This window comes from Ranitomeya variabilis, chromosome 1, assembly GCF_051348905.1.
Source record: "Ranitomeya variabilis isolate aRanVar5 chromosome 1, aRanVar5.hap1, whole genome shotgun sequence".
In the NCBI taxonomy this organism is placed as follows: Eukaryota; Metazoa; Chordata; class Amphibia; order Anura; family Dendrobatidae; genus Ranitomeya; species Ranitomeya variabilis.
Window position 1 is genome coordinate 676,252,862 of NC_135232.1, and position 24,307 is coordinate 676,277,168.

The following is a 24,307-nucleotide window of genomic DNA, read 5'->3' on the forward strand; positions in this document are numbered from 1 at the left end:
AGGGGTTCTGATCATCGGAAGCGTCGTCCAAAATAGTGCCCTGGTTAGAGGAAGGGCCTCGGAACGATTCTAACGCTTTTGCCAGGGATGCCATAGACCGGGTAAGGGAGGTAGCCCACTCAGGGGAACTAGGCTCACTGGGTTCGGTACCAGTAACAGGTGGCTCCTGAAAAGTCACTGGTTCACAAGCTGTGCATAATGCAGTATTGTGACCCTGGGGTAATGACACCCTACGAGCGGTACATGCCGCAAAGAACATAGTGTGGGTTTTCCCAGACTTTTTGTGAGGCTTTGATTGAGGCATAGCATAGCCTTGAGGAGAGCACTTACTAACAGGGGAAGGGTTAAGCCATGTTTCTGCAGCTTACCCAGGTCCTGTGTCTTGAGTCCCCAGGGGAGGTCCGTGGTGTATGCACAGAGAACGCTAGTCCTGAAGGCTGTGATTCAAAAGGATGGAGCAGCGCCGCAGCATCAGCCCTGTGGGTGTACCAAGATGGCCTCCGAGATCAGGAAGTAAGAGCGCTTCTCAGGGAACGAGAAGCGCCAGGAGTGGGCGGCGGTAACTGCCGGTGGGCATGGCCAAAACTCCGGCCTGTATGAAGAGGAAAAGCCGGGGGCTAAATTTTAAACCTGCGGTTGCAGCCTGCAGCGCCGCGACTACTATTAGCGCCATTCTTAAGCCACACTCCTTCATTGAATTGCCGCACTGCGGACCACTCACGGACCCGGGCTTTAAGGTGCGGACATCCCATACCCCGGGAACCAGGACCCCCAGGGCCTCGGCCCCCGCAGTGCACTCACGGTAGATATGGTGGGCCGGTGCTCAATCCACCGTCGCCATAGTCAGGGAGGGGGTGGAGAGCTTCTGCCTCCATGCGTCATCCGCTATATCAGTGGTGATGCAGTGGGGGGCTACACGGACGTCATATATATCATTTCCGGCTATGCACCTGGCTCCAGGAGAGGTAGATGGATGGCTACTCCATGTGGTCGCCTGCTATGGAGGGGGGAGATCGGAACGCGAAGGAACTGTCGCCCGTAAGGTGAGCTCAGGGCTGGCATCCAACGTTGCAGGAAAGGATACGGGAGGGACGCTCCACGTACTTGCCTGTTGATGATTCGGGGGTAGATCGGAACCTAGAAAGGATCCGTCGCCCCCATTCGCTTCGTTAAGGAAAAATAGAATTAAAAGTAAAAAACTAAAATAAAAACGGTGGGGTCTGAAAGCAGACCCAAGTGCCTCCTACAGACACTAAGCAAGAACTGGTTCACTGAGAGCCAGCAGGCGGGTGTATACTGCAGGGGAGGAGCTATTCTTTCTGTATTACTTAGTGTCCTCCTAGTGGCAGCAGCATAACACCCATGGTCCAGTGTCCCCCAATGAGGCGTAGGAGAAAAGGGCATTACCCAAACTGTTCCGGCAAAACTGGAAGCTACAATTGTCCAAAATGTCATGTACTGGATCATCAATATTTCCCTTCACTGGAAATAAGAGGCTGAGGCAGACCCCTGAAACGCCCATCATTCCACCAAACTTTACAGCAGGCACAATGCAGTCAGGCAGGTAACATTCTCTTGGGATAACCAAACCCAGACTCATCCATTAGAAGCCAGATACAGAAGTGTGATTTGCCACTCCGCAGAACACATTTCCTCTGCTCCAGAGTCCAGTGGTGGCGGTGGCTTTATACCACTCGATCTGACGCTCGGCATTGTGCTTGGTGATATACGGCTGCATGCAGCTGCTTAGCCATGATGCTCTCGGTGGGGGTGCAGTGTTTGAGAGGATGTTAATAACAGAGGAGGTCTACAAAGTGTTTGACAGAATGGGAATGACTACACAGAATTTGTTTATAGACTGAAGCATTGGACACACACAGTATATGGAGAAAAGTACTGGCAGCTGAATCATTTATTCAGGTTTATAATTCAGTCCTACTGCCCCTGGTGGATAACGCTCAGCCATTCGGCATTGTGAAGGAATTGCTTGTTCTAAAGAGCTCAAAGATATCTTGCGGTCCTGTATTAGGAACCACCGGTGCTACAAGTCAGTTCATGGGATTTCTGCTCTCCTAGATATTCCACCATCACCTGTAAGTGATATGACTTATCTATATAGAACAGGTGGATATAGGCACATTAGATGGGGGAAGTTTGGTGACTCAGTGGTTAGCACTAGTGATGAGCGAGTATACTCGTTGCTCGGGTTTTCCAGAGCATGCTTGGGTGACCTCCGAGTATTTGTTATTGCTCGGAGATATAGTTTTCATCGCCTCGGTTGCATGATTTATGGCTTCCAGATTAGCTGAATACATGTGGGAATTCCCTAACAAACAGGCATTCCTCACATGTATTCAGCGTATCTGGAAGCCATAAATCATGCAACTGAGGCGAAGAAAACCATATCTCCGAGCAATAACAAATACTCGGAGGTCACCCGAGCGTGCTCTGGAAAACCCAAGCAACGAGTATACTCGCTCATCGCTAGTTAGCACTGTAGCTTTGCAGCGCTGGGGTCCCGGTTTCACATCCCACCAAGGACAACATCTGAAAGGAGTTTGTGTGGGTTTTCCTGTTCGGTCGATCTGTGCAGGTCCCCAGTGGTTGGGCTCCCACCATAAGCAAGTTATCACCTATCCTACTGTCACAGCATGACCCCTTTAAAAAGGGATTTACCTTATGGCATCTTTCAAAGGCATGTTTGGTTTCTTGTAAGAGGTTCACCACCACTTCTTGTGCCAAAAAAGTCTCCCCGTGAGTTTCTATACTTGGGCCCAGTGGCAGATTCGTACGTTGTCTAATCCTTTCCTTGAGGTCCTGAATTCTGTTATTGAACACAACAGGGTCATCCATGAGATGGTCTTAAACATTGGGGTTTCCACTCCTCAGATGACGTACATTACATAATGAATTACAAATGTGACGTGCAATCTGGACACTCACCCTCCGCTTCCAATCGGTCTCTTCTGGTGGTTCTTGGAATCGTAGTATCTCTGCAAGATCGCTGAACTCCGACTTTTTAGGTAACCAATTTCTACGTCAATATAGTTCTCCAAGTAGGAGATGAAGACGGATTTGATCAGTTTGGACAAGAACGTCTGTTTGTCCGTCCCCAGATTAAATTCCATAAGTTTAGTGGAAAGGCTAGTGGTTCTGGGTAGAAAGAAAACAAATAAAGTTTAGCAACGTCAATAAAAAAAAATAAGTCAATTAATGAAAATAATCCCCTATCCTTATACCATATCCTCACCATCACCCAGAGCCCCCATTCTTATAGACCAGTCACAGCCATGGTTGCCCATATCACATTACACATTCTTGCTATGGCTGCAACTGGTCCTCATTGAATAAAAATCCCCACAGTTTGGGGTTTTCAGTTCCTAAAAAGACCTATACATCTCCATGGTTGTAGACAGCAAGCAATCTCTGGCTACAATCTGGTCTGGTAGCAAGTGTTACAACTACTCACCAATCCTGATGTAGGCAATACATAGAAATTTACAACATGACAGCCGGATAAGACTACACAGCTTCTGTTTGTAGTCTGTAACCATGGAGACGTATAGGTCTGAATAAGAGCTGCTGCCACAAAACGGTAGGAAGTGTAAGAATAAAACTTTTTGCAAAGCGAATCCAGGTTTCGGATATTTTAGATGCAGTTGAAAAATAAAACATTAGGTTGCAATGATGGATGACCTACTTAAGAGCACATGGGCATAGAGGGTCTTCCTTGGTTAGGAACTTCACTATGAGATATATCAGGGAGGCTTGTGCACTTTCCCCACCTGGACCGGGCATATGAATGTCATCATTTTTGCATGGCCACTGCATGGGAAACGTATGAGCAGATATTGCTTTGAGGTTGTTTCTTTATGATACAACCATTTAACGAGGTTATTCCATACACAACACTTATCACATATGCACAGGTTATATGGTAAACAGATGACTTCTGAAGGTCTGCCGATCTTGAGACTGGGAGGCCCAAATTTTCCTGTGCTAACAGAGAGGTAGTGAGCATGTGCGACCTTGTCTCCTACAGGTAGTGAATGGAGCAGTTGGTCACACATGCTCACTACCATTCACAGGAATATTTAAGACACCCGTTTTTGTGATCGTTGGGAGTTCAGTGATCAGGACCCCCTGCAGTCATTCAATTGTCACCTATTCTGTGGACAGGCGATACATGTTGTATACGGTGCAACCATCTTTACGTTTCTGCCTCCTAGAGTTTATGCTGTTGGCATGTAAACATTCACATTGCTGATGTGAAGGGCTTAATATGTGAGCTGAAGGATGATTTTCCATGCAAATGCAAGATCCCCCCCACCACAACCCTCAAAGAAAACTAAAATGACAACTCTAACCCCCCCTGAAACACACAGCTCCCAACAAGAAGTTCAAAGTAATTATATCTCCTGTGTTTTCTGCCTGCAGCTTATACTTGGATAAACAGCTCTCACCCCCCCAAAAAAAAAAAATCTTTGCATTGCTCAAAATAAATGTGCCAAATAAATCAATTTCACCTTGTGTACAGATCATAGAGATTCTTCAGATACTGCTCGGCATCCGATTTTCTGCATTCTTCCAGATGCTCTTTCACAAAATTCTGGAGTCGAAATTTGGGGGATAAAAAAAAGCAAAATCTGAGCCGACTGCGAGAAAGAGCAGATTATGTGTGTCCTGTACAATTAGTCACAGCGCATGTAAACAAAATTATGAATGCCGAGCTTTTCTTTTCATCTCCATGTAAATAAGCCAGACCTAATCTCATGCGGTATCAGGCTGCTGGGGATACAATGCGGCTGCTAGAAAGAGGTCAGCAAGGAAAAAACACAGGTAAGTGGTATACCGGGAGCGGACGGGGAGAAGGTAACACCACCAGCTCCTCCATACTCCGCAATATCATGTGTACAACAAAAGAAACCCTAAAAGGAAAGGGATTCATTCTAGTTTTATTACTTACATTAACAAAAAAAAACCCTTCCATGTTGGATACAACAACGGGCCTATGAACTAACAGGCAGGTAGTTGCTAACTCCCTGCCTATTGTGCCCGGCGCAATCTCTGCTGACAAAGAGTGATCACAGATGGTTCCTGCTGGCGATTCTGCATCTTCTGCTGATGACCCGTAAAACAGGGCAGTGGCTTCTCTTCCTCTCTGCTCTGTTGATGGGGCATGACTGCTTACTGACTCCCTGCTACCCAACTGCGGGTAGCTGGCTGACAATCAGCAAGACGTCAGCAGTCATGTCTCGTCAACAAAGCAGAGTGGAAGAGGAAGAGCTGCTCTGTTGACGTTGAGAAGCTGAAGTGGTTGGTATCCGCTCTGAGCCATTGTCGGGAAGAACAGGCATCTTGTTGCCTCTGTTAACAACGTCCTTGTTGTGAATAACCCCTTTAAAGCAGTAATGAATATCAGATCTGTGGGAATCCAACATTCGCCAATCCAACCAATTGCTCTGTCCACGGTGCTCAGCTCCATAGGAAGTAAAGGGAAGCTGTGCCCTATAAATATCTGGTTGGCATGGAACCTGGTATCAGCTAACTCGTGGGGTAGCCGGGAGTTGGACAGCCACCTATCTGAAAAGTTATAGCCCATCTTAAGTCGTCAAAATCCAAGAAACACCTTTAAATATCAGAGAAATGACAATGAAAACACATACAGAGTAGAAGTGAGGAAAAAGAGTCGCAGTAGCCAGTTAAGAGCTCCGATTCGATCCTTTGTTGCAACCTGAGATCCACAGCCCGGCATCTCCTGGGTGCCTAGATCGCTTTCCTAAGCAACGTGAGGATATTGTGGGGTCTAGAAAGCGACAAACGCTCAGATGAGTAGGTGAGGATGCAAACTACAGAAGAGGAGTCTGGCTGCAACAAAGGAGCAAAACGGGTGCTCGGAAACAGCTGCTACTAATTTTTCTGCACATCTCTAATGCAAAGCTTCACCTGTGTGTTTACTTTAAAGGCACCCATACTAGGAACATAGCCGTCATCTGAACCTCCTTTTGCTAATTGTGATTCTACTGGGGAGAGGAGAGAAAGTCCGACCCTTCTCTCCCATGACATTATCTGTCGGGAAGCATCGGAAGGCTCCTATTACACATTAGATGGTCATCAGAGTTTAAAGGGCTTGTGATACAAGTCTTCAATCACCCCATGTGACTGTAGACTTATGAATTCTCACAGTGTGCACATGGCCCAATGTCAAGAAGGAGCAGTGATGTGATTGAAAGTATATGTTTTGCATACTTCCGGCCACATTCCAACTAGACTTGTACCGACTTACTTGTATCAAAGCCTCGCACGTCTAGTTGCCATGTGACCACATGTATGCAAATCACATACTTGTGGTCATGCACCCGCCTGCTACCGGCACCAGAGAACCCTGACAGAGCGCACTGTGTGCTCGATGAGGATTCACAAGTCTGCAGTCACCGAGTGACCGCAGACTTGAGCGCCAAGCTTGCACAACCCATGTAACTTTAAAATTTTCATGGGCTCCTTAAAAGGACCATACACCATATCCAAACCCCAGCCCTCTCCCTGAACATATGTATGTCACTGACCATGCTCATTTTTTTTTTTCTAATGAGCAAAGAGTCAGCTTACCTCTTACTTTAACACAAGGATCAGGATTTGCTGGTTAACACCTCAGTGCACATTTGAAGCGGCCACAGCCCCTGGTGTCTGCGATGGTCTGCAGCGCCTGATGTCACATCCACATCACTACAGCCAATAATGGAGCTCAGAAGCTTTGCCCAAGTAGACGGCACGAGCCGCTCAGCTCACCGATTGGCTACAGAGAGGTCAGCGCTGCAGACAATAACTGACACTGGGAGCAATAGTGGAGACTCGAAACAGGACCCGGGGAGGGTGAGTATAGAAAAGATTGTTTATTTTTCCAACAAACTGCAGCCAGAGGAACAAGTTTTTTTATCCTGGACAACTCCTTTAAGGCTCCATTCACACTTCATGCTGAGATAAGTGTACGTTTTCATTGCCAGATGCATCAACTATGTAAATGGAAAGCTAGAGATTCTCATTCACACCGAGCACAAGTCACTTTGGCTGAAAAACGTGGTTGATTTAAAGAGACGCTTGGAAATCATTCTGTAGATGGTATAACCGTACCTGGATTTTAATTTCAAATATATTTTGTATAAGTTTGGCCAAAATTATTTCCGGATTACTGAAAATATCCCCAACTTCCTTGTTGACACGTTGACACAACAGAGCCGAGTCCTCAAATATGTCATTCCTCATGTAGGCCCCCTAAAATATAAGGCCACCGGTATAAACATGGCTGTGAACATGACTGAATCTGCACATTGCATGACAATGGATGGTCCACATTACCTCCTGGCACTGATTTATGTACACATCCACACAATGGGAATACCCCTGTGGAAAGAAGAAAAGAAAAAATCAGAAATACGCCACTAAGGGTAATGGGTAGAAAGCAGCGTTGGTCCTGCTCCCAAGTTACAGTGTGCGGTAAGCCAGAGCTGCATTCACAATTCTGCTGGCTGTCCCTGGAGCGAAACAACAAGCTTGTCGGCAGCTCCTTAAGTGCTCAGCTGGACTTCTGTAGTGCGGTGGGAAAGTTTTCTCTCCTTACACCTTCACTGTCTGTTAGTAGATCCACAACACAATCCCCCATGGTTTTTAGATTTTCCTTTTTACAGTGTTCATTAAAATTACAGAAAAAAATGATCTGGTAATAGAATTCTACAGGTCAGCACCTGGTGATAAGCTTATATAGTTTTTTTCCTCTAATTTTAATGGAGCTGTCCCATAAAGGTTTTAAACAATAAATTTTGGAATAATAAGTTCCACAATTGGACTGTGCCTGTACTGAGAGTCTTATACATGTGCCCCTCCTATGTACTGTTATTTGCTGTTTCCGTTCATGTAGAGCTGCTGTGGTTCACGGTCGGAGCATACCATATCTCCACCCAGGGGTGGGGGGCTCAGAGCAACTACTTTCTGAAGTGACACATTTCTCTTCCTGAAGTATGATGAGTTCAGAGGACTGGGGACATAGCACAAACACTCGCTCCTGTGATAAAACAGGTAGAGAACAATTTTTCCTCCGAAAGCAGCAGCTGCGAGCCCTTTCTATTTCATCTGTATACTCAATCATCATAACATTACTTATGCTTCCTCCCCTGCCCAGGAGCTTTGGTATTTGCAGGCAATGCACTGGAGCAGCTCTGCATGGTCAGACACAGCCATTACACAGCACACAGTAAGGGCACATTTATAAGATTATCACATGTACCCAAAACAGTTCCAGACGTTTGGCTCAATGAGTCCTTGGGACTTAAGTCGTTTTTCTGAAAAATTTCATATTTCCCCTACATCCACCTCAGAGGGGTTTCACTATGTTGTAGAGAATCCCAAGAAAGTCCCAAAAGAGAGAACATTATCTCAGCACAGGAACTTTTTTTTTTTTTTTTTTAAACACATCCAAGTGTGGAACTTATTATTTTTCCAAGATTTATTGATTAATATGAACCTTGTTCAAAAAGTGAACAAAAAAAAACATTTAATTGTGCCATAATTTTCTGAGACCTATAACTTTTTTCACCTTTTTGTTAAATGAGCTGACAAACCTTTCGTATATCTCGTGAAATTATCTCATCACAAGCCTCCTGACCTGAGCATGACCGCTACAAAGAATACATCATACAGTCACGCTCAAATCAGGAGAGCAGCCAGCCAGTCCGTGCACTGCAAAGCGATCCTCGCATCTGAAATACGGCTGTGTCTGCGCCCGTACACCTTCACTGTTCTCTATTATGTAATAGCACGTGATGAAGCGGGAGGGTGGTAAAAGGGGGGTGGTAAGCCTGTCATGTAAGGCAATGAATTTCACTAAGACATTCCATTACTCATCAGTGAGGTTCGATCTCCAAGACCCCTCCATCTCTTAGGGTACTGTCACACAGTGCCATTTTGATCGCTACGACGGTACGATTCGTGACGTTCTAGCGATATCGTTACGATATCGCAGTGTCTGACACGCAGCAGCGATCAGGGACCCTGCTGAGAATCGTACGTCGTAGCAGATCGTTTGGAACTTTCTTTCGTCGCTTGATCACCCGCTGACATCGCTGGATCGTTGTGTGTGACAGCGATCTAGCGATGTGTTCGCTTGTAACCAGGGTAAACATCGGGTTACTAAGCGCAGGGCCGCGCTTAGTAACCCGATGTTTACCGTGGTTACCAGCGTAAACGTAAAAAAAACAAACAGTACATACTCACATTCCGGTGTCTGTCCTCCGGCGTCTCAGCTTCTCTGCACTGTGAGCGCCTGCCGGCCGGAAAGCGAGCACAGCGGTGACGTCTGACGTCACCGCTCTGCTTTCCGGCCGCTGTGCTTACACAGTGCAGAGAAGCTGAGACGCCGGAGGACAGACACCGGAATGTGAGTATGTACTGTTTGTTTTTTTTACGTTTACGCTGGTAACCACGGTAAACATCGGGTTACTAAGCGCGGCCCTGCGCTTAGTAACCCGATGTTTACCCTGGTTACCCGGGGACTTCGGCATCGCTCCAGCGCCGTGATTGCAACGTGTGACCGCAGTCTACGACGCTGGAGCGATAATCATACGATCGCTGCGACGTCACGGATCGTGCCGTCGTAGCGATCAAAATGGCACTGTGTGACAGTACCTTTAGAATGAAGGGACCACAATGTCGATTTAGTGCTGCATATCCTTCGTGGTGCAGCACAACTCCTAACAGGTGAATGGAGCCGGCGGCTGCAACTCCCAGCACAGGGAGGTAGCCGGGAGAAACACTGCCCTTTTAGTACGTCAGCACTGGAGTCCAGGGTTATCATCGGCCATTGGGACTGTGTTCTTTTTCTGCTTGTCTGGCTCCTTCCCGGAGGTTACAGAAGTGGTGACCTGACTTTACCTGCGGGTACCAGCGTCCGCTCTAACACTCCGTAAGCATAACATTTCCTCGCCATAAAATTTCACGTGTGTACAGCCACTTCTCCTCTAGATTCTAAGACCCTTCAGGATTACTGGGGGGGAATGGGTACGAGCTGCACCCTGATATTGCACAGCGGCCCCCAATACCTTGAAATGAAGCAGTACAGCAGCCACCTCCCTCATACGAGATATCTCCCCTCTTCGCTGCGCACTCGTAAACTCCTGAATCAACTGGTGTTCTAGATCGTGGTATTTACCTGGAAGAAGCCACATGCAAGGGTTAATTCACGCAGGCCGCAATCTAGAGACATAAACGTGGAAGCACAGACAGCGCTCATACTCACTGGCAATTTTAGATTTCACCTCAGCAAATCTAAAAAAAAAGAAAGAAATGTCAAACAGTTAAAGGGTATCTATCTCCAGGATTTTGCTATGTAATCTGAGGACAGTATGATGTAGAGGCTGAGACCCTGATTCCAGTGAGGTGTCCCTTACAATAGATAGAATCTCTGTTGTAGATGTATTAGAATACTGAGCTGTGTATAACCCCGCCCACACCACTGATTGGCCGCTTCCTGTACAGTGTCAGCAAGCTGCCAATCAGTGGTGGGGGTGGGGTTACAGAGATTTGCTGGACTGCCTGGCACAATACACCTAGTCCTGTAGTAATAATCTCCTGCTGATAAAACACTGATTGCATTGAAACTACAGCACATAGCCTAATAAGTGACATATTACTGGAATCAAGGTCTCAGCTCCTACATCACGTTGCTCTCCGATTGCATAGCAAAAACCTGACAAATTCCCTTTAAAAGGGCTATTACCCAAATTATAAGTTATCCCCCATGCATACAAAACATAGGGGGTGGCGAGGCGGATTGCTCGTACCCCCAGCGATCCCAAGTATGGGGCTCTTAATCCCTAGAACCAAACTCTGTGGAACCCAGTCTTTAATACAGTAGAGGTGAGGGACCTCTGATCCATCAGATCCTTTTGCTCTTCAGACACATAAGCTGCTGTGAGGTCAAGCAGAGCTGTCATGTGAATGGGGGGAGTCAGGAAAATTAGTCAGCCAAGAAAGGGTTCGACAGACAGCTATCCAAGATACAGGGGCACCTTAAAGGGGTTGTCAAGCCTTAGGCTCCGAGTCTTCGGTCTCTCTATGTGACTGCAGACTTTTGAATCTTCACATCATGCACACTGGACGCTGGAGGATTCTCTGGTGGCCGTGTCTAAGCAGGCGTTCAGGTGATCGCAAATATGCGATTTGCATTCTTCCGACAACATTCAGACTAGTCCGTGTCCGGACTCGCTCAATACACTTGCATTAAGCAAAGCCGCAAAGTCTAGTAGGCATGTGATGGCATGTATGCAAATCACATACTTTCCGTCACACACCCTTCACTCCCAGGGAAACCTCACAGCGAGCAATGTGAGGATTCACATGTCTTCAGTCACATACAGTGGTGCTTAAAGCTGGACATCGATGCCCTTTAACTGATTTTTTTTTAACTTTCCTACAAAACCTCGCTACATCCTGTAGAGAATGTGATCTACTGGGAAAGGTTAAATAGTTAAGTCGTCATTGATTTGACCCGAAACACAGACAGTTCAATACAGGATTTCATCTCATCCGAGTACTATTGATTGACAACAGCGTGGCTACCATCACCCTTACATTTCATTGGGAGTTGAATTAGTCATCAATGTCTCTGTCTGATATGTTCAATCTGCTAAAGAACCTAAAGACTGCTGCTCTTGAGGACCAAAATATGTCGTCTAACAATGGGGGTTAGATTAAACCAGAACATACAAGTCATTACCCCTTTCATTAACCCAAATATCAGATAGCAGAGCTGCCAGGAGAATGGGCGAGCCATGGATTGGCATTAGTGTTAAGAAAATATGATCGGGTGCTAATCGAAAAATATGTTCCGTGCCTGCATGTATCGCAGCTGTCCGCCAGCTGTAACACATGAGGGAATTGTCTAATAAACAGGTAATCCCTCCATGTGTTGTGGCTGTCCAACAGCCGTGAGACATGCAGCCACGGGGACTCAAACATAGTATTCAAGCAAGCTGAAGTCACTCGCTTAGCACACGAGCATGCTCAGATAACACCTTATCCCAGCACGTTCACTCATCACTAATTGGCATCAGTACATTTGTGCCCAGCACACTGACTCGGGTCATACAAGAGACTTGCCTATCAAACGGTAGTTCTTGAGCAATTAGGTGCAACTTCTGAATGATATCAGCAGCCTCCTTTATCTGTAAAAATATACAAAATTATAGGATATCCCCACAATCCAAGTGAAAACTGCAAATAGTTGTAGAGCTGCTGTAGTAGTATTTAAAGGCGTTTTCTGACCCTTTACTTCACCTTACATATGAGACCCCAGTGTGGAAAAGAAAAAAAAAAAAAAAAAATCACATATATTCACCTATTGATACCTTGCTGATTCTCTGTCCTCTTGACTATGTCCCCCCACACTGGTCTCTACTTCTCTTTCAGCATGGTTGGAGCTTAACCGCTGCAGCCAATCTCTGATCAACTAGCTGCAGTGATCTCGTGCTGACCATGCTGGAAGAGAAGAGGCGGAAACCAGTCAGGCTTCTGGCTATATTTGTTTTTTACCAAACTAGGGTCATTTTTTATAAATGTAAAAGACCAGAAAGCTCCTTTAATAATACTTATACCTATCCTGTCCATTGTGCGGGTCGTCTTGGTGCTCTTCCTAGATGTTGCACCATGGAGTCACATCAGCATCAGAACGATGGAAAAGCCAGAAGACAAGGATAGCCAATTCCTCAGGAATAAAAAAGCACTGCCATACTTGGGGCGCTCAGCCAGTGATTTTATAGAGTTAAAAGGGGTGCCCGGAGTGGACCGCTCCCAATGATGAAGTGAGCGGCAATGGATAACCCCTTTAATTACCATCATGAAAGACCCTTCCAATGATTTCCTTTTTAAAAGGGTTGTTCCATAAGGGCAATATTTATTCTGATGCCTTATCAGGGCATGTGATAGAGAGCAGCTTCTTTTATGAGCCAGAATGGACAGTCGCTTTGTAAGAGGAGCGCCGCCGCCAGCCCGGTGGGCCCGATCCGCTATGCATTACATGGTCAGCCATTTTTTTTACATGGTGGCCACATCACGGTACATTTTCTCTACGGGGAATAATATGGGTCAGCTTCCCTTGCACCCATTTATAAGTGGATTTTGTTTATTAGACCACCCTTTGTGACCTTTGCATTAGTTTTATAATTGGGATCTAGACACAGATAGATAATTGCCACGTTCACCGGCTGTTTTTAGTGCACTTCTGTGAACCGGCTAGAAAGGCAGAAATAAAAAAGCCGACGTGTTTGTTGAATTAAACATACAAGCAGCTGGCCAGAAAATGGAACAGAAAAACCACCAGTTAACCGCGTTTTCCCAGTATAAATAAATGTGGAAGCGCTCGGCGGGATAATACAGTAAACGCGCACTTGTGAACAATTAAACTTTAACGAGTCCGTCTCTCGGCGGCTGGAAGTGTGACCAGCACAAGTCCAAGCAATTAGGGCGACGCTGCCTGTCGCTTGCAATCACTTCACGCCCGGCTGGTGGCCCTTACCTTTTCAGAGTTGTTAAACACATCAGACTGCAGATTTCCATCCAGAAACTCATTAAAATAGGTCATCAGTTTTTGGGCCTCCACAGCTCGCTGACGTGGCGTGTTCACCCCCTCCAGCTGGTCGCCAAGATGGCACACCTTCGTAGCCACGTAGCTGATATGCTCGTCGAGCTCCTGGAAATGCTGGAACGCAATCTGAACGGGAAGAAGGAGCAGAGGCCTGAATAACCCACATCTCTTTTTTTTAAGCACATATGCAGGCTTGCTCCTTCTGTCTGGAGGAGCTTTAATGAGCAATTACAGGTCAGATTGGCGGCATCCTTACACTGGGTGACTATCAGGAATGCCCTGTCCTCTAGGCGCCTATTCATTTGGGAAGACTGAACTTATACTTTGAGCCCCTTCCCAACATGTACGTCAGTGCAAGTGTATGGAGAAAGCTCATAAGCATAGCCCTTATCCAGATAGGGCAAGTGCCAGCTGTGTAATACAGCCAGAACCTGCCTCTAAAAGCAGCGACAGGAGCTACCTCTGATCATTACTTTTTAAGAGGGATTGTCCAGGCCTGGGGCTAAAGTCTGCAGTCATTCCATGCGATTTCAGATTTGTGAATCAGTGTTCACACTGCAAGGATTCTCCAGTGCCGACACCAGGAGCGGCAGGTGCGTGACCACAAGTATCTGCTTTAAATACACATGGTCATGTGCCAACTAGAAGTGCGTGGCCACACTCAAAACAAGGGACTTGAGCAAGGCCAGACACATCTGGTTGTAATGTGGCAGGAAGCACGCGCATTATTGCGGCCACATGACTGCCTGCTCCCTGCGAATCCTGACAGTGCACACTGTGAGGATTAACAAGTCTGCAGTCGCATAGAGTAACTGCAGATTTATGCCCCAAGTCTGGACAACCCCATTACTGATTTTGATGCTGCTGTTACTTTCCAACATCGGCATTTAAATATCGCAATTGCGTTTAAGAAATCATGCAGACACCCACCCATGATTGCAGGGTGCTGATGGTCTGCCATACCAGCCAACCTGGGGTTCCTATAAAGCTCAGCCTGTGACTGGGCTTCATAAGAGACCAGTAATTTTACTACATACTGCAATACTGATGTATTGCAGGTATAAATTTGAAGTGACTTAATGATCACAGGTTCAAATCCGCAAAGGGAAATCTTAGAAATAAAGAAAAAATTAAAAAGAAAAGTTAGAAAAAAGTATTTTAAGAATAAACAAATGTTTATTTTTTAATGGGAAATAAATGTAAAAGATTGAAAAAAACAAAACAAAAAAAAAACACAAACATATTTGGTATTGTGTCCAATCTATCAAAATATAAAATTAAACTCATAAGATAAAGAATTCAAATACAAGAATCGGCACTTTTTCGGTCACAGCAATATTTCCAAAAATGCAATAAAAATTGAGAAAAAGATCAACGGCATCAATTAAAAATGACAGCTGTCTACACAAAAAAATGCACTTAAAAAAAGAAAAAAAAATGAAAAAGCAAAAATAATAATTGACTATCAGCATACCCTACAATTAGTTTAATGAAGCAGCAACGCTCATGCCAGTGCCGCAGCCTGTCGAATGTGTACAGAAGCTTATAGGCCCCTATGGTCTTTTTACAGCGGTGCTGTAAAGTATTACGGCATTGGCCTATTCACTTCGGTAGAGCAACACTGCAAATCTTGCACATTCACTAAAAAAAAAAAAAAAAAAAAAAGAAGCAGAGGCAAGCATGAAGGAGCCTATGAGCAGCGGTAATATTGAAAAGGCTGCGACACTGGCATGAGAGCCTCAGAATATCAAAAGTTACCAGAAGGGGGCCGATAGTCAGACCCCCACTGATCTAATATTACTGACCTAATCTAGGAATAAGCCATCAATTTCAAAAGGCTGAATAACCCCTTTAAGAAAGGGCAGGGACTGATACAAATAGAAGGATCAGATGTCCCATGAACAGTCAGATTGGGAGCCACGCGGCCATGTTTGGCTCCTATTAGACAACTGTGATTTATTAATGATGCCAGTGGTAGAAGATATCCCTGCGCCCGTGAGGCAGGAGCTACTGATCTCTTGGCGGTGATCTACAGGAAAATGGCACCGGTGACTGTGCATGTGCAGATTTAGATCTTTACTCAATGACGAGCCGAGGTCTCACGCTGCACATGCGCCACCTCAGGTGCCATTATCCTGAAGCCCACCCTCGAGAGATCAATGCGTGCAGCAAGTACTCCGCTCTTGGCTCTAACTGCCAACATATTTTCTGAAGCCCACCGGCGGGAGATCAATGGCTCATGCCTCACACCGTTGGGACACCCCCTTTTCCCAGCCCTGAGCCTGCAGAATCGCCGCACTCCCACCGGGGCGACACAACCTAGTATGTGTTGTGTATGCGTTTTCGCAGCGAAAAACCGCTGCGAAAACACATACACAACAGGTGCACATAGCCTTGACAGGTCCGTTAGAAAGACGGGCCCAGTGCACACGTTTTCCACAATCTGCACAGGATCCGTCATTTCAACGTCTTGACGGATCATGTGCAGATTTGGAAGACGGAAGTGTGAAAGAAGCCTTAGGCTAAAATACACTAAATATTTTCAAGTTACATTAAAAAGAAAAGAAAGAAACAAACAATCCAACAAGTTTTTGCCATGATAGTGAAGTTCCCCCAGTGACCCGTGAGTGGATGCTATGCCGCAATGTTACCGGCGCTGATGGGTGAATCATTGTCATTATTTGGTCACTCACCTGATTGCTTTTCTGAAGTTCCTGGACTTTCCTGGCAAACTCTTTTGCTTCTTTCTGGCACTGGTGTTCTAATTTCTCCACTTTTCTTTGGATCCGTTCATCCATGATCTTCAGCTCTTCAATATGGTTGACAAATTGCTCCAATAACCTGAAACACAGTTCGTCATTTTCATCTAAGCCATAAAATATTGGATCAGATCATTTAGCAACAGCAGTTTAAAGCTAAAAGTAGCTCAAAGCACATCAAGCTACACAGTGGCCGAGTATGGCACTTCCACCCCCCCCCCACTCAAACCAATAAGAGGCAGAAGTGCAATACCGGCATCAGCAACTATTCTGTTGATGGCGCTGTGCAGCTCCGTAACTGAGCAGTTCCGGCCAAGACCAGGACAAGTTGATCGGCAGAGCTGCCGAGTGCTGCACCCTTACAGATCAGACTTTAATGACCTATTCTAAGAATAGGCTATCAATGGTAAAGTCCTGGACAACCCCCTTAAAAGGAGTACCCCAGCCTTTTCAGATTGATGGCCTATAGGCCAAGATTATTAGATTGGCAAAAGTCCACCTCTTGGGACTTGCAATACCTTCATCTAGTCTGCAAGCCCATGTGAAAAGTCTGCGACGATCATATGAGCACCATGGTCCCTTCATCAGTCAGACCCCCTCCAATTTAATATTGTTGGCCTATTCTAGTAACAGGCGGTCAATTTAAAGAGACCGAATGACCGTTTATTCAGGGAGACAGTCATAACCACTTTAGACAGGGGTACATGGGTCACAATTGTGGCCAAGCCTCAGAGACCAGCAGCGGTTCAGGGCTTGGCACGCTACCAGGGCTGGCATCAGTGACTGCGTGCATTGCCCTGAAAACCAGAGAAGACAGGAGCAGGAACAAGTAAGTGAATGCCTGTCTGAGTCACTCATTAATGCAAGTCAATTAAAAAAAGAAAAAAAGATGGCTTAACAGGAAGGAGAAGGTAAGAAATGTTTTTCTTCATACCGGAAAATGGATGCAACAAGGATTGTAAAAACTGGCTCGCAGACCAAAAATGGGACCAGCAAGCTGAAAAAAACCCGTAATGATCTTCACTCATGAAAAAGATAAAAAAAAGGGAGGTGTGAAACCCGGCCATAGGGAGCTGACTGAGCAGCAGCGGCTCTCACTTCTTCCGGATGTCAGCGAGAGGTAGCAGCTGCTGACTGGCTGCAGGGCTGGAATGGCGCCGGCACAGGAGGGGAGTACAGATGTTATTTTATTTTGGTGGTTGAGAGGGGGTTGTCCGGGTAGTGGCTAAACCCTTTAAAGGGTAGTGGGAACCTATACAGGAGCATGCTATGGGGAGCTGCAATTTCCAGCTACGACCATGAGAAGTAAAACATTTAAGGTGCCATTCACTGCCCCCCAAATAAAACGCCGTACCTTTTAGGGTCAAAGGTTTCTGCCCCTCCTCTGGATCCTCCTCCAGGGGTTCTCCATGCCAGTCGCTCAATGTATTCATCAGCAACGAACGGCTCCTATGTAAAAAAAAAAAAAAAAAAAAAGACACAGGAGCTCATTGTGAGGAGATCCACTACAAAACAGAAGACCCCATCTTCCCTCCATGTCTGATACTCGGGTCTCCTTGCAGCTGCATCTACCTCCTGGCACAGTCACTATACTAACATTTAGATGCAATATTTGGGAAGGTGAAAGGCCTAACTAATGCTTATTACCTGTATGCATGATATACACCAGAACTAGCATGACTGCTTGGGCCTGTGGAATATCAGGGGGAAAGGGTGGCGTAACTGTTCAACACTGGGGTCATTCATCAATCTCGAACTCTTGCCCGCTGGAGTGAGGTGCGCACAGCTCTCAATAGGTTCCAAGCATCTTTTGGGATCGCTGTGCTGCAGCTCCTACTCACTTCAATGAGAGCTGTGGGGCAGTCTCTGAGAACGGCCACTATACGGAGCAGCGCTGTTCTGGCCCTGTACAATGATTACTTCCAGCCTCCCAGCTGATAGGTGGGATTCCCTAAGGATATCGAAGTCCTGGACAACCCCTTTAAATACCATGCCTTAATATCCCATTAACAGAAATGCTACTTTCAGCTGGGAGGAGAGTAGAGGAGATGCTACAGGGATGGTACTGCCACTTCTGTCACTGTTACTAGAGCATTGCCACAATTAGGAGGCAGGGAGTTGTTACTTAAAGAGATATTCCCATCTCAATATGCAGTAGGTGTAGTAGTAATAATAATAAAAAAAATAATAGCTAATACTTACAATTAGCAATGTAAAAAACGGTAATTAGTCTTACCGGTAATAGTATTTCCAGGAATCCATCCTGACAGCACCATGGAGGTTGTCTTCTTATCCACAGTGGGACAGGAAACCACGAGCATAAAAGGACCCTCCCCTTACCAATCATCAGTGATTTTCAAAGTACCACATCTGGATGGATGCCAAAAAGAATATTTTATTTAAACACAAACAAGATACAAATGTTTACGTCACATCAGTTCTTAGTAAATCAGCATGGGAAGGGAAACTAGCAGTGCTGTCAGGATGGATTCCTGGAAATACTATTACCGGTAAGACTAATTACCGTTTTCCAGGTCATCCACCTGACAGCACCATGGAGAAGTACCAAAGCAGACTACTTCCTAGGGTGGGAATACTGCCTGGAGTACCCTCCTGCCAAAACTTAATTGCGTTGACATCACGTCTAGTTTGTAATGTTTGGAGAATGTACTAAGATTCGACCAGGACGCGGCGTTACAAATTTGATCTGCTGAAGCCCCCCCTTTTTCTGCCCATGAGGCTGCCATTGACCTAGACGAATGTGCTCTGATATATCCCGGCGGATCCTTCCCCCGGGCTTTATAAGCCGAAATTATTGTAGATCTAATCCATCTCGCGATTGTGGATTTAGACACCTTTCTACCCTTATTTGGGCCTCTAAACTGAACAAAAAGATTATTATCTACCCTCCAGGGTGCTGTAACCTCTAGGTATTTAAGAACATTCGGGAACATTCTCTAACGTCCAGGCTATGGTAAAGATACTCCTTTTGATTTCTGGGTGACTGAAAAAAGGAAGGAAGTATGATCTCCTGATTAATATTTGACTCGGAGACCACTTTCGGGAGGAAAGCTGGGTCCAGTCTCAGAACCAATCTGTCATGAAAGACCTGTAAATATGGATCCTGAATAGAGAGGGCCTGAAGCTCTCCCAGTCTCTTTGCCGAAGTAATGGCTACAAGAAAGGCCGTTTTTAGGGACAATTTACCTATGTCTGGATTATCCCCCAAATCAAACTGAATTTTACACAATTCATTAAGGACCAAATTTAAGTCCCATGGTGGAATAGTTTTCCTTATTAATGGTTTTAGTCTTGCAACCGCCCTGGAGAATCGACTTATCCATGGGTGAGCTGATAAAGTACAATCATAAAAAACACTAAGGGCCGCTACTTGTACCCTTAAAGTACTGGGTCTGAGACCTGCTTTAAACCCTGCCTGTAAAAAGTCAAGGATCTTAGGTACATTAGGCCGGTCAGTATCGACTGTAGTTTCTCCACAGTAGCTGCAGAATTTTTTCCAAATTTTGGAATAGATTGAAGAGGTTACTGGCTTTCTGCTTGCTGTTAATGTAGAAATCACCTCATCTGATAAACCCTTTGCCCTTAGGACTTGCCACTCAGGATCCAGGCCGATAGACGAAGGGTTTCTGGATTCTGGTGGAGAATGGGACCTTGAAAGAGGAGATCTGTTCTTTGTGGAAGAATAACTGGTTTCTCCTTTGACATCTTTTTTAGTAAGGCAAACCAACTCCTCTTCGGCCAGTACGGTACTACAAGCAGGACCTTGGCTCTGTCTTCTGCAATTTTTCTGAGAGTTCTTGGTATTAGTGCAAGCGGAGGGAACGCATACAACAGACCTCTTTCCCATGATTGGGAGAAGGCATCGACTCCCGCCGGGTTTTCCTGAGGGTTCAGCGAATAGAAGACGTTGACCTTTGCATTCTGTCTGGTTGCAAAGAGGTCTATCTTCGGGTTCCCCCAATGATGACACAAGTCTTTGAAAACTTCGTTGTTTAGCTCTCATTCTGTTGATAGAACTGTCCTCCTGCTCAGGAAGTCCGCCACTTGGTTGCTGGAACCTTCCAAGTGAACTGCAGAGATCGAGAGTACCGTCACTTCTGCCCACCTGAAGATTCGTTCCGCCAGCTGTTGTAGAGCCCTGTGCCTCGGACCACCCTGATGTCGAAGGAAAGCAACTGCTGTTGTGTTGTCCGAGAGTACTTTTACGTGTTTGTTCTTCACCAAGGCTTGTGCTGAAGATAGAACCTTCCAGACTGCGAGCAGTTGTCTGAAATTTGAGGACCGCGTGCTGTTTTCCCGAGTCCACTGACCCTGGTAATATCTTCCCTGGATGTGACCTCCCCAGCCTTGTTGACTTGCGTCCGTGGTAATTATCACTTCGGGAACATGATTCCAGGCCACTCCTTGCCTGAGATTCTTGGGATCTGTCCACCAACGCAACGAGGTTTTCACTTGGTTTGGCAGCTGTATCACTTTGTCTAAGGATCCCTGTCTTCTGTCCCAGGATGAGAGAATCGCCTGTTGAAGCCATTGGGAGTGAAATTGACTCCAATTTACACAAGGTATGCAAGCCGTCATCAGTCCCAAGATTTTCATGGCATCTCTGATGGAAACTCTGCTCTCTGTGAAAAGATGAATCTTGTCTATTATGCCTCGCAGTTTTTCTTCTGGCAGAAAGGACATTCTCACGCTTGAGTCTAGTATGACTCCGAGGAATTTTATCCTCCGTTTGGGTACTAGATCGGATTTTGCCTAGTTTATGATCCACCCCAAATTCTGCAGAGTGGAGATTACAAACTGACAGTTGGTCCTGAGTTGATTCACCGTGTCTGCAACCATTAAAAAGTCGTCCAGATATGGAACGACTATGATATCTCGATTTCTTAGGTATCATAATCTTCGTAAAAACCCTTGGGGCCGAAGCTAGACCAAACGGAAGACAGGAAAACTGGTAATGAAGGACTTTTCCTTCTTTTTCTACTGCGAACCTGATATTTTTGGTGGTTTAGGCAGATAGGAACGTGGTAATACGCACTCTTTAAATCTAGGGTGCACATCACCACCCCCCTGTCCAAGAGAGGAACCGTAGATTTTAGTGACTCCATTTTGAATCGTTTGTACACTACCCAAGAATTTAGGTGTTTGAGGTTTATAATGGTTCTCGACTCCCCCGAGGGCTTTATTATGGAAAACAGGCTTGAATAAAACCCTTGTCCTATTTCTTGGGGAGGTACTGGGACAATCGCGGCTGTTTTCAGCAGATCCTGAATATCTACCCACATGGGAGATGACGAGGCGAGATGGGAGCTGGAGATCAGGAATTTTTGTGGGGGAGGGGCAGAGAATTCTATTCTGTAACCCTGAGCCACTAGTTGTAACACCCATGGGCTTGTAGTGATATTTTGCCAGCCCTCCAAAAAACTGGTTAAACGCCCCCCCACTCTGGTGGCGTCATTTTCTGTGGTAACCCGATGTTGAACCTGAAAAGGTGGATTCTTTACTTTTAGTTCTAGCTTCTCCACCCTTTGGGTAACTCCACCTTCCTTGTTTCCCTTTCCCCCTATAGTCAGTTCTCTGATTAAAACGTGACCTCCGAAAGGGCTGAAACTTTTTGCGTTTGTCCTCTGGGAACCCCTTTTTATCATCTGACGCTTTCTCTAAGATGTCGTCTAGTACCGGCCCGAATACCCTTCCGCCTGAAAATGGGATGGCGCAAAGCTTTTTTTTGGAATGTACGTCCCCTGACCAATTTTTAAGCCAGATCGCTCTCCTGGCTGCATTTGATAGGGATTGATTTCTGGCCGTAAATCTCTCTGATTCTGCCGATGCGTCTGCTAGAAAATCTGTTCCCATTTTAAGAAGGGGAAGGGATTTTAATATAGTTTCTCTAGGGGTTTTAGAGGAAAGTTGATCCGCTAGGTCATCTACCCATAAGTGCATAGACCGTGCTACTGATGTCGCCGCTATGTTTGCACGCATTACAGCTGCTGAGCTCTCCCAGGCTCTTTTTAAGAGACTGTCTGCTTTCCTATCCATAGCCTCCTTCAAGTTAGAGGAGTCCTCAAAGGGTATTGCAGTTCTCTTGGAGACTCTAGCTAGAGGAATGTCTATTTTGGGGACATCCTCCCAGTCTTTGACTTCCGCTGGATCAAAAGGGAGGCGTAGTTTAAAGTCTTTTGGGATAATCAGGCGTTTTTCCGCCTCCTCCCACTCTTCCAGAATCATCCCGCGAATATGAGCATTAACGGGAAAGACTTTTGAGGTCTGAGCTCGTAACCCGCCGAACATCTCATCTTGTATTGAACGAGAGGTTGGCGGTTCTTCAATTTGCATGGTGTGCCTCACAGCACCTAGCAGCTCATCCGTGTCTACTGAAGAGAATAAGTACTTTTTTCCCTTCTCAGGAGGGTCTCTAAACTCGTCTTCCTCCAGATCTGAATTGGACAACGCTCCTTCAGACGTAGAGTCCGAATCCCTCGTTCTCTTCCTATTATCCGGCTGTGAGGGTTGAGGAGTCATTAAGCCAGAGACTGACGCCTGTACCTCCTCCCTCATAATAGCCCGCATGTTAGACATGAGAGAGGCCTGTTCTTCACCCAGGATGCGATTAGTGCAGGGTTCACACAGGGGTTTTTGCCATGTCTCTTTTAATTTAATGGAGCATATAGGACACTTCTTACATCTCCCCTTCTTAGCCACGGTGGCGGGGTCTACCTATAACAACAGAAGCAGCCCCGTTTTAGAAGGATGTGCATATAACCGGGAGGAAAGCATTAGTGGTTGCCCTCTTTAGGGGACTTACGTGTGCCTGATTCTCTCCCTCTATCCTGGCGGTATCTTCCATTTCGGATAATGTGCAGGATAGATTCCTACCCCCTCTTTTTACCTTTATACTTGTCTCCTGGCGTTGGAGCGTTCGCGCTCGCCGGCATGCCCCGGAAGTGCTCCGTCTCCACCATAGAGAGAGACGGGGACGCCGACCCCGCCCCCCGCCGTCAGCGACCCAGAAGAGGCTATGCCGCTACAGCGTGCGGCGCTCCGGTGAAGCGGTGCTGCGGTGAGCCGCCAGGCCGCCTGCCTGTTCACAGGGGCAGACCCGGGAACGCTCGGGCGGCGTGCACGGTCGAGAGCCCCCCGGGAGGAAACGACCGGCGATCCCAGGAGCAGCGCTGCACTGGGTAAGCTGAGGGACCCTGTGTCGGGTTTCAGCGTACGGGGTCTTGAAGTGGGAACGGTAATAAGGGCCTAAACCCCCCGATCCACACTCCCCAAACGGAGCTTGCCGGAGTCTCGTAGTTCCTATCCAAAGTGGGACAGGAAAAACACTGATAATAATAATAATAATAATTTTATTTATATAGCGCCAACATATTCCGCAGCGCTTTACAACTTATAGAGGGGACTTATACAGACAACAGACATTACAGCATAACAGAAATCACAGTTCAAAACAGATACCAGGAGGAATGAGGGCCCTGCTGCTCGCAAGCTTACAATCTATGAGGAAAAGGGGAGACACAAGAGGTGGATGATTGGTAAGGGGAGGGTCCTTTTATGCTCGTGGTTTCCTGTCCCACTGTGCATAAGAAGACAACCTCCATGGTGCTGTCAGGTGGATGACCTGGAAATAGTTCTTCTGATTCGCAATGTTGCTTACCACATTGCAATAGCTTAGGTATCCATGGTTTCAACCACTCATAGTGACAGTTAGTGGATTGTGGTGGTAACCATGGATACCGTACTTAAGCTACTGCAATGCACTGCACATGGGGTAAGCGACATAGCAAATCAGAAGTACTACACTACATTTCTAATCTGAGGTATTTGCAAATATGAGATGGGAATACCACTTTAAGCAATTTCCTGGTATTTTCTTCAAAGGGCCCTGTCACGA

The 24,307-nt window shown here is 46.1% G+C and overlaps 1 protein-coding gene across 1 annotated transcript in view; it reads right to left on the reverse strand.

Annotated features, from left to right (window-relative positions):
• Positions 1–24,307, reverse strand: part of EXOC5 (exocyst complex component 5) — a 55,012-nt gene that overhangs the window by 24,061 nt on the left and 6,644 nt on the right. The window contains exons 2-12 of the mRNA XM_077264734.1: positions 17,747–17,841; positions 16,327–16,474; positions 13,565–13,759; positions 12,151–12,215; positions 10,289–10,317; positions 10,092–10,201; positions 7,357–7,401; positions 7,132–7,272; positions 4,527–4,609; positions 2,944–3,153; positions 2,677–2,824 (exon numbers count right to left, since the gene is read on the reverse strand). Coding sequence (XP_077120849.1) covers positions 2,677–2,824; positions 2,944–3,153; positions 4,527–4,609; positions 7,132–7,272; positions 7,357–7,401; positions 10,092–10,201; positions 10,289–10,317; positions 12,151–12,215; positions 13,565–13,759; positions 16,327–16,474; positions 17,747–17,841 — 1,269 coding nt within the window. The remainder of the gene's footprint in view (positions 1–2,676; positions 2,825–2,943; positions 3,154–4,526; positions 4,610–7,131; positions 7,273–7,356; positions 7,402–10,091; positions 10,202–10,288; positions 10,318–12,150; positions 12,216–13,564; positions 13,760–16,326; positions 16,475–17,746; positions 17,842–24,307) is intronic.